The sequence below is a fragment of the Camelina sativa genome, chromosome 19, assembly GCF_000633955.1.
Source record: "Camelina sativa cultivar DH55 chromosome 19, Cs, whole genome shotgun sequence".
Lineage (NCBI taxonomy): Eukaryota > Viridiplantae > Streptophyta > Magnoliopsida > Brassicales > Brassicaceae > Camelina > Camelina sativa.
In genome coordinates, this window is record NC_025703.1 from 8538009 (window position 1) to 8549035 (window position 11027).

At 39.1% G+C, this 11027-nt stretch overlaps 2 protein-coding genes across 2 annotated transcripts; both read right to left on the reverse strand.

The window, feature by feature from the left end:
* LOC104767579 (zinc finger BED domain-containing protein RICESLEEPER 1-like) lies at positions 374-2188 on the reverse strand. The gene is made up of 2 exons (XM_010491585.1): positions 949-2188; positions 374-678 (listed from the first exon to the last, which is right to left on the reverse strand). The coding sequence occupies exons 1-2, from the start codon at positions 2186-2188 to the stop codon at positions 374-376; spliced, it is 1545 nt and encodes a 514-aa protein (XP_010489887.1).
* On the reverse strand, positions 3052-5375 carry LOC104765573 (zinc finger BED domain-containing protein RICESLEEPER 2-like). Its single transcript, XM_010489299.1, has 2 exons — positions 5265-5375; positions 3052-4981 (listed from the first exon to the last, which is right to left on the reverse strand). Exons 1-2 carry the CDS (start codon positions 5299-5301, stop codon positions 3237-3239), a joined length of 1782 nt encoding a protein of 593 aa, XP_010487601.1. The 5' UTR covers positions 5302-5375; the 3' UTR covers positions 3052-3236.

Below are 11027 nucleotides of genomic sequence, written 5' to 3' on the forward strand. Positions count from 1 at the left end.
AAAAAAAAAAAAAAAAAAAAAAAACAGTTTGACCAAAGAAACTTCAAACGAGGATGAAGCCGTGGGATAATAATATATATAGCATATAGAAAAGGGAGAATTAAGCATCTTACATGTTAATTTGATTTTCTCAAAAGTTGTGAAGTACTAAAATTTTCATTTAGCACAAGTAAAAATAAAGAGAGATTTCATATGAACTTAACAAAATCATCACTGGAAAGGAACATGTTTACTGATATAGAAATGAGAAACGAAAGTACCAAAACGGAAATCCAAAGATAAGTATTGAGTTTCATGAAAGCCAAAGAAGCAATTTAAGTTCTTACTAGCTAAGAAAGAAGAAGGAACTTCTTAGCAAATTTTGCCTCTATTGTCAAAGCAGTCGTAACCATTTTTTGCTACACATCATGGCGTTAGCAACATTGGCTTTCATGGAGACAACAAACTCAGGTGGCTCTCTTCTGTCAGCAACATAAGCGTCATACGAAGCCGCACGTGAGATTGATATGGAGAGAATGTCACGGGCTACTCGGGAGAGGATTGGATACTTTTGGCTCTCTTCTTTCCACCATTCTAGTGCTTTGAAGTCTTTGTTCCACTCCATAACCGGCTCTTTAAGGTAAGAATCTAGCTCTGATTCTTGAAGCTCTCTTAAAGTTCCTTCAAACTTGAGATATTCTTGAAACAAAACAAAACCCTCGTATGCATCATGCTTCTTCTCTTCCTTGTCTTTCTCTTCCTTCTCCTTCAGTTCTTCTACTTTGCCTTCTTTTCCTTCATTGTCATCTAGTTTCTGTTCTTCTTCTTCTTCTTCTTCTTCTTCTTCTTCTTCTTCTTCTTCTTCTTCTTCTTCTTCTCCTACTCCTTCATCATCATCATATTCGTCTTCTTCTCCTTCATCATAATCTTCTTCTTCATCTATTTCAGAGTCAGAGCATTCAATTGTACCAGCCGGGCATATTGGTTTTTGGCAGATCTCGCTTGCTGCATAACGAGCAAACAGATTGCGTAAATAGTCCAACACAGTTTCAGCTTTTGAACCTTCAACATTAACTGCCTTCTTTGAGCAGTAAAACTCGAGATACTTCGTCTTGAACCGAGGGTCTAACACAGAAGCAATTGCCAAAACCAGAAACATACTATTCCAGTACTTATCAAACCTCTCCAATATCTGCTTAGCTTTGCCGAGGAAGTAATCATCATCAGCATCCGCAAGCTCTTGGTTCAACATTAGCTTCAACTCAGCAAGAAGGTGAAAGAAAACATTAGATGTCGAATACTCTCCCTCGAAAAGAACCTTTGCCACTTTATAGATACAACCAGTGAGTTTGCAATAAGTTTCAATCTTAATCCAATCTTCATCAGATGGTTTGTCATAATCATCGTAAATCTCGTCCTTAGAAAATGCATCCTCAGCTTTCATATCAACAGCTTGTTGCAAATGAAACAAAGTGACGTTCCAGTTGGTCGATGAACACCTTCCCCATCCAACCAACATACGCACATCCTCTAGCAACGACGAGCTCAACTCACTAAACACATCATCAACCATTAACCGGAAAAGATCAGAGCAACAATAGAGTAGCAAAACCCGTGGATTGAACTGATTCTTCCCTCTCTCTTCAATCCATTTCCTAAAAGGATCCAACGTTTCATCATCAAAACCCTCACTGTTAGGAAGCAGAAGAGTAGAGACCTTGTTGTCAATCTCAAAATCCTGAGCAGCATTCTTGAAAGGGTAAACATAATAACCATCATCCATAGGTATATTCTGGTCAGTAGTAGTAGTGTACCCCAAGATCCATTTCCTCATCTTCCAGTTATCATCGACGAAATGAGCGGTCAAACAGACGAAATCCTCAAGCAAAACAGGGCCTTTAACGTAGTTCCTAGCCCAACCATTACCAAGAATCATCCATTCATAAGAGAGTGTTAACTGTCCTTCAAAACCCTTGAAAAAACACTTAGCTTTCTCTTTACATTCCTCGTAGATCTCGAGAATTTCATTCTGGACTTTAGAAACAGTAGGAGGATACTTGGGTTCCATGAAGCTCATAAGCCTTGTAAAAGAAGGGGACTTCATGAAATTAGGATTTAGCTCACCACTAATGAACCACTTGGCCATAGCATTATGAGTTTCTTTCTCCTCATCGACCACAGAATCGTCCAATTTTAGTTTCTTCCTCATATCTAAACACACATAAAAGCAGAGAAATCAAAAGTCAAAACAATTATATATCTATCTATAGCACATTGAACAGTACAACTACAAACCCTAGAAAATTAGGGTGAAATCCAAATATCTATCGGAGTCCAGACAAAACCTTATTACTATAAAAACTAAAATGATTATAAAAAAAAGGAAGAAGAAGAAGAAATTAGAACCTGAAGATGAGTCCATAGCAATGTAGCTGCTGTTTCAGTGTTTGGGGAAGACGAACGGGGAGAGAGGTGGTGATTTTTTAGGTTTCAGATTTAGAGAAGATGTGACGGTTCCGAGTTTTAATTACTAAATATATCTAAATATTCATCTTTTTTTTTCCGACTATTATTCATCAATTTACGCGGGAATGGAAAGTGGAGCTATTTTAAGTACGTGGCTCTCTGTAATTGGATGATTTCTTTTATTTCCGAGATTGTTCAGCGTGGCGGTGGATCTGATGGTTGAGATTTGATAATGCACTGAGGTGGACGGATGAGATTATTTTAAAAATTGTGTTCGATTTTGTGAGGTTAAAACGTTTGTGGGCTTTTTTCAACCCATTTTTAATCCATGATAATTGATAACAATTAACAATTGGTTAATTTTTAATAATTGTTTTTTTTTTATGTGATCGGTAACTAATTTTAATTTTCCATTTGTAGGCAGCAAATTATATGTGAAGTTTCTATAAACAATATCAATATCACCCACCATAGGTATTAAACGTTAAAGAAAGTGTTAGTATGATGGAGTCATGGAGATGAACCGTGGTTGCATATTAATTTGTTTTCTCAAAATTTGCAAGATATTTAAATTTAATCAAACAAAACAAGATTAAGAAGTTTCATAGTAATCCAACAAAATAAAGTAGTGAACCGTTTTTTTTCTTTTCAAAACAGCAAAAAAAGAGAAAGAACAAATGGCAAGCGAAAGTACTAAATAACAGAGATATGAGTTTCATATAATCGCAAAAGCATTTTAAGTTCTTGCCAGTGAAAAGAAGAAGGAAGTTCTTACCAATCCTGACATATCTCTAGAGGCGTAACCATTTTTTGCTGCACATCATCGCGTTAGCAAGTTCTGGTTCCATGGAGAGAACAAACTCAGGTGGCTCTCTTTTGAACACAACATAAGCATCCCACGATGTGGCACATGAGATTGGAATGGAGAGAATGTCACGAGCTACTCGGGAGAGTATTGGAAACTTTTGGCTCTCTTCTCTCCACCAGTCCAATGCTTTGAAGTCTTTGTTCCACTCCATAACCGGTTCTTTAAGGTAGGAGTCAAGCTCTGATTCATGAAGCTCTCTTGGAGATCCTTCAAACTTGAGATATTCCTGAAACAAAACAAAGTCCTCGTACGCATCAGGCTTCTTCTCTTCCTTGTCCTTCTTTTTTTCTTCTTTGCCTTCTTTTCCTTCATCGTAATCTTCTCCTTCTACTTCATCATCATCATATTCTTCTTCTTCCCATTCATCATCATAATCTTCTTCTTCCTCTTTTTCAGAGTCAGAGGAGTCAATTGAAGCATCCGAGGATATTGGTTTCTGAGAGATGTTGCTAGCTGCATAGCGAGCATAGAGATTGCTCAAATAGTCCAAAACAGTTTCAGCTTTTGAACCTTCAACATTGACTTCCTTCTTTGAGCAGTAAAACTCAAGATACTTCGTCTTGAACCGAGGATCTAATAGAGAAGCAGTTGCCAAAACCAGAAACATACTATTCCAGTACTTATCAAACCTCTCCAATATCTTCTTAGCTTTGCCGAGGAAGTAATCATCATCAGCATTCGCAAGCTCTTGGTTCAACATTAGCTTCAGCTCAGCAAGAAGGTGAAAGAAAACATTAGATGTCGAATACTCTCCCTCGAAAAGAACCTTTGCCACTTTATAGATACAACCAGTGAGTTTGCAATAAGTTTCAATCTTAATCCAATCTTCATCAGATGGTTTGTCATAATCATCGTAAATCTCGTCCTTAGAGAATGCATCCTCAGCTTTCAGATCAACACCTTGCTGCAGATGAAACAAAGTGACGTTCCAGTTGGTCGATGAACATCTTCCCCATCCAACCAACATACGAACATCCTCCAGCAGGAACCATAAGGGACCAAACAGATCATCAACCATTAACCGGAAAAGATCAGCACAACAATAAAGCAGAGAAACCCGCGGGATGATCTGATTATTCCCTTTCTCTTCAATCCATTTCCTGAAAGGATCCAACGTTTCTTCATCATAATCCACATCGTTAGGCAGTAGAAGAGCAGAGACATTGCTCTGAATCTCGAAATCCTGAACAGCGTTCTTAAAAGGGTAACCATAAACATCATCCTTAGGTATCTTATGGTCAGTAGTAGTGTACCCCAAGATCCATTTCTTCATCCTCCAGTTGTCATCAACGAAATGAGCGGTCAAACAGACGAAATCCTCATGCAAAATGGGGCCTTTAATGTAATCCCTAGTGAATTCATTCACAAGAACCATATAATCATAAGAGAGTGTTACCTGCCCATCAAAATCCTTGAGAAACTTCTTAGCCTTCTCTTTACATTCTTTGTATAACTCGAGAGCTTCCTTCTCGACTTTAGAAGCACTAGGAGGAAAATGAGGATTGAGGTAACTCATAAACTTTGCAAAGGAAGGGAGCTTAATTTTATTAGGATTAATCCCAGCGCGAGTGAACCACTTGGCTATAGCTTTATGACAAGCTTTCTCCTGCTCCTCAAGTGAAGGCTCCTCATCAACCATAGAATCGACCAACTCTTTCTTCCTCTTATCTTAAAAAAAATGCACAATATTAAAATCTCATTTCACATTTAGACACACCCAAACGCATGACCAGAGATTAGAAAGAACAAATCGTGTATATACAGACATAAACATACACATACGGGTGAATTACAACACTGTAAAGCTAATTCACTATAGTGAGATCGGAACAGAACAAACCCTAAAATTTTGGGGTCAAATTGAAAAAAAAAAACAACAACAACGAGAGAGAAAACAATTCTGAAACTTTCCGGAGACACTGAAATGAGAAGGAGGAGGAGAAATCAGAACCTGAACAAGAGCCGGAGGCGAAATCACCTTTGACCATAGTAACGCTGTTTGGGGAGATGAACGGTACGGAGAGAGTGATTTAGGGTTTTTTGGTTTTAATTAGGAACAAGTGACGATTTCGATTCTCAGTTCTGAATCTATCTAGGTTCATTTGCGCGGGAATGCTAGTGGAGCTATTTTACATACGTGGCACTCTGTTATACGATCTTCTCAGGACGCGGTGAATCGGACGGTTTATAATGAATGTACTGGACGGATGAGATTATTTCGAAGATTATGATTTATGAGTCTCGATTTTGTGAAAAAGTGGTTTCAATTTCTCTCAAACCGAAGGTACCAGTATGGAAAAGTGAATATTTTACATTTGGTTTAATACGAGATAATGTAAATTTTCTATAAACAGCTACAAAATCCCAATTATGGTTTTGGATTTGGTGATGAAAAAAGCATATCCTATGTCGAATTTGAAAACATTACTATGAAGTATGAACATCGTCTTTTTTTAGGGCAAGGCATATGAACATCGTCTTTGTCTAAACATATGTGGTCTTAATGTGAGAAAACAAGAAAAAAGTAGTTAAATCAAAGAAACTTCAAATGTAACGTTACAACTAATATGAAGTGGGACTTGAGAATTTTGATTAATTAAACAAGGTTCTCAACGTTACTGTTGAAATGAAAAAACGGACTTAATGAATGAAAAAGAACTAAAGAAGTCTAGACATAAGCGTTTCACACAAAGGCCAAAGCAATTTCTTTTGCCGTGTTCAAAGCTGTGACCAGCTTTTGCAGCACATGATAGCGTTCACTAATTTGGCTTTCATTGAGACAACAAATTCTGGACACTCTCTTCTCTCAGCAACATAAGCTTCATACCAAGTCGCACGTGAGATTGGTATGGAGAGAATGTCACGGGCTACTCGGGAGAGGATTGGATACTTTTGGCTCTCTTGTTTCCACCATGCCAGTGCTTGGAAGTCTTTGTTCCACTCCATAACTGGCTCTTTGAGATAGGAATCGATTTCTGATTCACCAAACTCTCTTGAAGATCCTTGAAACTTGAGAAACTGTTGAAAGAAAGCAAAATCCTCGTATCCACCAGACTTCTTCTCTTCGTTGTCCGTATGTTCTTCTTCTTCACCTTCCTCTTCCCAACATTCTTCATCACCATTCTCTTCCCAAGATTCTTCATCATCCTCTTCTTCTTCTTCCTCTTCCCCACATTCTTCATCACTTTCCTCTTGCCATTCTTCTTCATCACTCTCCTCTTCTTCACTTTCGTCTTCTTCTTCTTCATCTGAGCTATAGAAAACTGTGTCAGCTTTACCATCCAGACATTCTGTTTTTGGAGGAATACCACCAGCTGCACTATAGCGAGCATATAAATTGCGTAAGTTGTCCAAAACAGTTTCAGCTTTTGAACCTTCCTCATCGACTTCATTCTTTGAGCAGTAAAACTCAAGATACTTCATCTTGAAACGAGGGTCGAAAACAGAAGCAGTTGCCAAAACAAGGAACATATCATTCCAGTACTTATCATACCTCTCCAATATCTCCTTAGCTTTTTCGAGGAAGTAATCATTATCACTGTTCTTAAGCTCTTCCTTTAGCATAAACTTCAACTCCGCAAGAAGGTAGAAGTAGACATTACATGTCGAATACCATCCCTCAAAAAGCTCTTTTGCCACTTTATAAATGCAACCAGCAAGTTTGCAAAAAGTCCTAATCATTTCCCATTCCTCATCAGATGGTAAGTCATATCCCTCGTAATACTCATCCTCAGCAAACACTTTCTTATCTTCCATATCTAAAGCTCCTTGCAGATTACCTAAAGAGACGTTCCAGTTGGTTGATGTTAATTTCCCCCAACCAACCAACACCCTGATCTCCTCAAGCAACAAGTCCATACCGTCAAACACATCATCAGCCATCAACCTGAAAAGATCAGCACAACAATAGATCCGAAAAAAGCAAGGATGAATCTGATTCTTCCATCTCTTCTTTACCCATTTCCTGAAACCATAAAACTTCTTATGACCATCACCAGAGTTAGAGACTAGAAGAGCAGAGACCTTGTTCTCAATCTCATAATCCACAAGAACGTTCTTGATTCTGTAAAGAAAAACTTTCTCGCCGCGTTTAAACTCGATAGGATAATACCCTAAGATCAATTTCCCCACCTTACACTTATGATGATCAACGAAATGGGCACTCATACAAACGAAATCCTTGTGCGGACCATGTCTACCTATATAATAATTGGAATGATTGTACCATTCATCATCATGAGTCACCAGATCATAAGAGATGGTTAGTATCCCATCAAAACCTTTGAGATATTTCTTGACTTTTTCTTTACGTTCTTTGTGTATCTTCAGAACTTGTTTCTCGAGTTGATATGAAGAAACACCGAAGAAAGGGTTTATAAAGGAGCGATGACGTAAACGAGGATTACGAATGAATAATTTGGCCAAACCTCTCAGACGCTTTTGCTCTTTCTCCGCCTCCTCCTTTGTCGGAATTTGCTCTATCTCTGTTTTTCGTTTCTTCACATCTAAGAATGCAGATGATGCAAAAGATATCAAGATCTTATGTTTAAACTAAAATCACTAGATAGATATACTAACAGATTCAGAAACTGTAAACGAAGAAGAAACATACACTAGAAATTAAGGGGTCAAGAGTATTATCTGAACGTGATGCAAAATCGCCGTGTTCCATCGAAGCGTTTGTGGGAGAGAGAAAATGTTAGGGTTTTTGGATTTGGGGATGATTTGCCTATTTTTGCTGCTACTTTGTTACTTGTTAGATGATTTAGGCGGGATCAGTAGTGGAGCTAATTCATTCATGTGCTACGTGGCGTTTCATGATTGGCTTCTTTTTCTGTCGATTGTGTTTTTCTTATGCAATTACAAACAATGTATTCGAGTAAGATCACCCATTCACCAACATTAAATATCAAAACTCAAAAGTATTTCCAGCTACTATACTATGTTTATATCAAAACTCTACAAGCCTTCAATACAGCGATTTCGAACATACATAGGAGCTTTTGCAAGTTGCTATCTCATAAAAAAAAGGGAGTACTTTCTCGTAAAGAAATAACACCACACCCACTTTATACTATCTTTATACTTTCTCCCTACTTTTTTTCTGTAAAATTACAACTTATCCCTCAAAAGTCTCTTCCACCCAAATTAACTTATTGATGTCAATTTTTATCTGTTCAGTACATTTATTTTTAACAACCGTAAAAACACAAAATCCCAAATCTCCCAAACCCTAGATCCCCAATTCTCATCAACCCTAATTTTGCATTTCACCAATTTCGAATCCCTTGAATCCTACCACTCCTCCCGTTTGTCCCATTACCTCCATTTGTTCCGTTTTTCCTTTAACTTGCCGCCGTGAACCGCCTTCGCACATGGCAGAGACCCGTCGTTGCATATCCAAATGTTCGGCCGATGAACCATCATCTACAACTGTTGGTGATACTTATGGAGAAAAATCTGCAGAGTGGGATGATCGGCTCCCTCGCCGTCTGTTCGCAACTGACCGTTTTCCCGACGCTAGGTAGAATGTTTACTCACGACCTGATATCCTGACGACATTTTACAATGTCCTCAAAGGCACTCCCCAATTCGATACGATTCTTAGCTCAAGTCTGGGTTCTCTATTCAGGCTTCGTATTGGTGAGTCTCCTATCTCTTGCAAATTACTCCACGCTCTGCTTTGTAGGCAGGTTTTGTCCAAAAAAAAGTACGAGCTATGGACTGTATTCGGTGGATACCCTTTGAGGTTTTCTTTAGTTGAATTTGGTGTTGTAACTGGCCATCAATGTGATGAATTTCCGGAAGATTATGACCCCGAAGACGACCTTGCTCCCGACTCTGATGATGAATGTTACTGGGACAAGTTGATTGGGGAAGATCGCAAGGCGACCCTAGGTGATGTGTCCACTATTTTTGAAGACCCTACTATCAAGGATTTGGATCGGAAGCTTCGGCTTGCGTTGCTTCTCATAGTCGATGGTGTACTCATTGCCTCCAGCCAAACGCATAGACCAACTTGGAAGTATGTTGAGATGCTTGAAGACATCGACTCGTTCCTAGCATTTCCTTGGGGCAGAGAATCCTTCTTGAAGACTATTTCTACTATGAGACCTGATCTCAAACCGCAATCCAAACCAGTGTCTAAAAGACTTAAATGGCAGGGCAAGGTTCTTCAACCAACGGACCCCTTGAAGAGTTTCACCGAGAAGTTACAGCATAAGTCCTTCCGTTTGCATGGCTTCCCACTTGCGCTTCAATTGCTCGCATATCGTAACATTTCTGGATTAGGAGACAAGGTTCAAGGTGCTGGTGACAGCCGCACTTTCCTGGAATGGTCTTCAGTTGGCCTACCAAAGAATAATCTACCTCTCACAGACGTCATATGTGTTGAGCATTATCCAGATGTAAGTTGTCTTAAGTACACATTATTAATTTTTGCATTACATTATCCACGTGGATACACACATTATGACATTTTGTCTATCACAACCGCAGCTATTAGTTTCTCCGTTTTTGAAAGCTTTCCAACAAGAAGGGATTGTTGAATCTGGTTGGGGAGAGTGGGACGCTGAGATTAAAGACAAAAGGATTGCTTATATGGAAAGTCTCATTCAGGCAGGACATATCTTCACCAAAAAGGAATGGCCAGGGGGTGATTGTTCTTTGCCTTTAATAACTTTACCAGATAAGAAGGACAAATGGCTTCACAGGAAGCACATTATTCCTAGGCGGAAAGAGATTTCTGCCAAACTTCGTGTCAATCACCCTTCTCCCAAGTCCAAATGCTTGAGTTCTAAGAGGCCCCGTGTTTTCTTCTCCAATACTGACGATAACGTTTTCGTTGATTTCAAAGCTGCTGTAGAGAAAGAACTTAATTCTATTAGGGATGCGGCATATAGTAAGTTTAAAAAGTTAGAATCTGAGAACAGGAAACTACAAGCTCTGATTAACACCCTTCGATTCCGTAGGCGATTAAGACTACCACTAAGGCGCACCATTACGAGGCCAACATCTGTTGCTCCCTCCATTGTCAAGGAATCACCACCTTCCACTGTCTCAGGCGATGAGTTTACCTGTCCAGAAAATGCTGCAGAGAATTTGACGGTCCGGACGCCACCCCCAACTCCTCAACAATCTCCTAGCAAAGCAATCACGTCTCCTGATGATATCCTTCTTAACCAACACGACTGGGAACAATATGTCCACCCGTTTGGGAGTACGGTATGTAGTTGTTTTCAATCATCCAGGAGCTAGTTTGTCTGCATCTTTATTCATCTTAATCAATTTATACAGGAACATTCTGTTCAAAACAGCCCGTCCGCTATGAAAGATGTGATTCAGGAGGATTCAGGATGTCCGGACTCTTGCCTCAACCCCATTTATGACACTGAGACTAAGGTTAGACACACTTGTACCTTTTCTATGAAACTTCGACTATGTTCCTTTTTGTTACCTAAACTACTTTTTGGAAAACAGCAATCCCCGGTATATGACACTGTCACCAAACCTGTTCCCTTCGATGACCAATCGGTATATATCCCTTATCTTTCCTTCTTCAACATTTACCTCAGTTTGCAAAACTTACACTGTCCATGTGGATACATTTTCAATATACAGGCTGCGACACATATTGATCAAAACCAAGTTAATCCCGCTGATCATGTATCTCCACAACCCCTACAACCTTACACCAGCTTGTTACATGAATTTA

Coding starts and splice junctions, on each gene's coding strand:
- LOC104767579 (XM_010491585.1), bottom strand. CDS start 2,188: ATGAGGAAGAAACTAAAATTGGACGATTCTGTGGTCGATGAGGAGAAA. Junction 679..948: donor AAAACCAATATGCCCGGCTG/GTACAATTGAAT, acceptor TTTTGTTTCAAG/AATATCTCAAGTTTGAAGGA.
- LOC104765573 (XM_010489299.1), bottom strand. CDS start 5,301: ATGGTCAAAGGTGATTTCGCCTCCGGCTCTTGTTCAG. Junction 4,982..5,264: donor CGCCTCCGGCTCTTGTTCAG/GTTCTGATTTCT, acceptor ATTTTTTTTAAG/ATAAGAGGAAGAAAGAGTTG.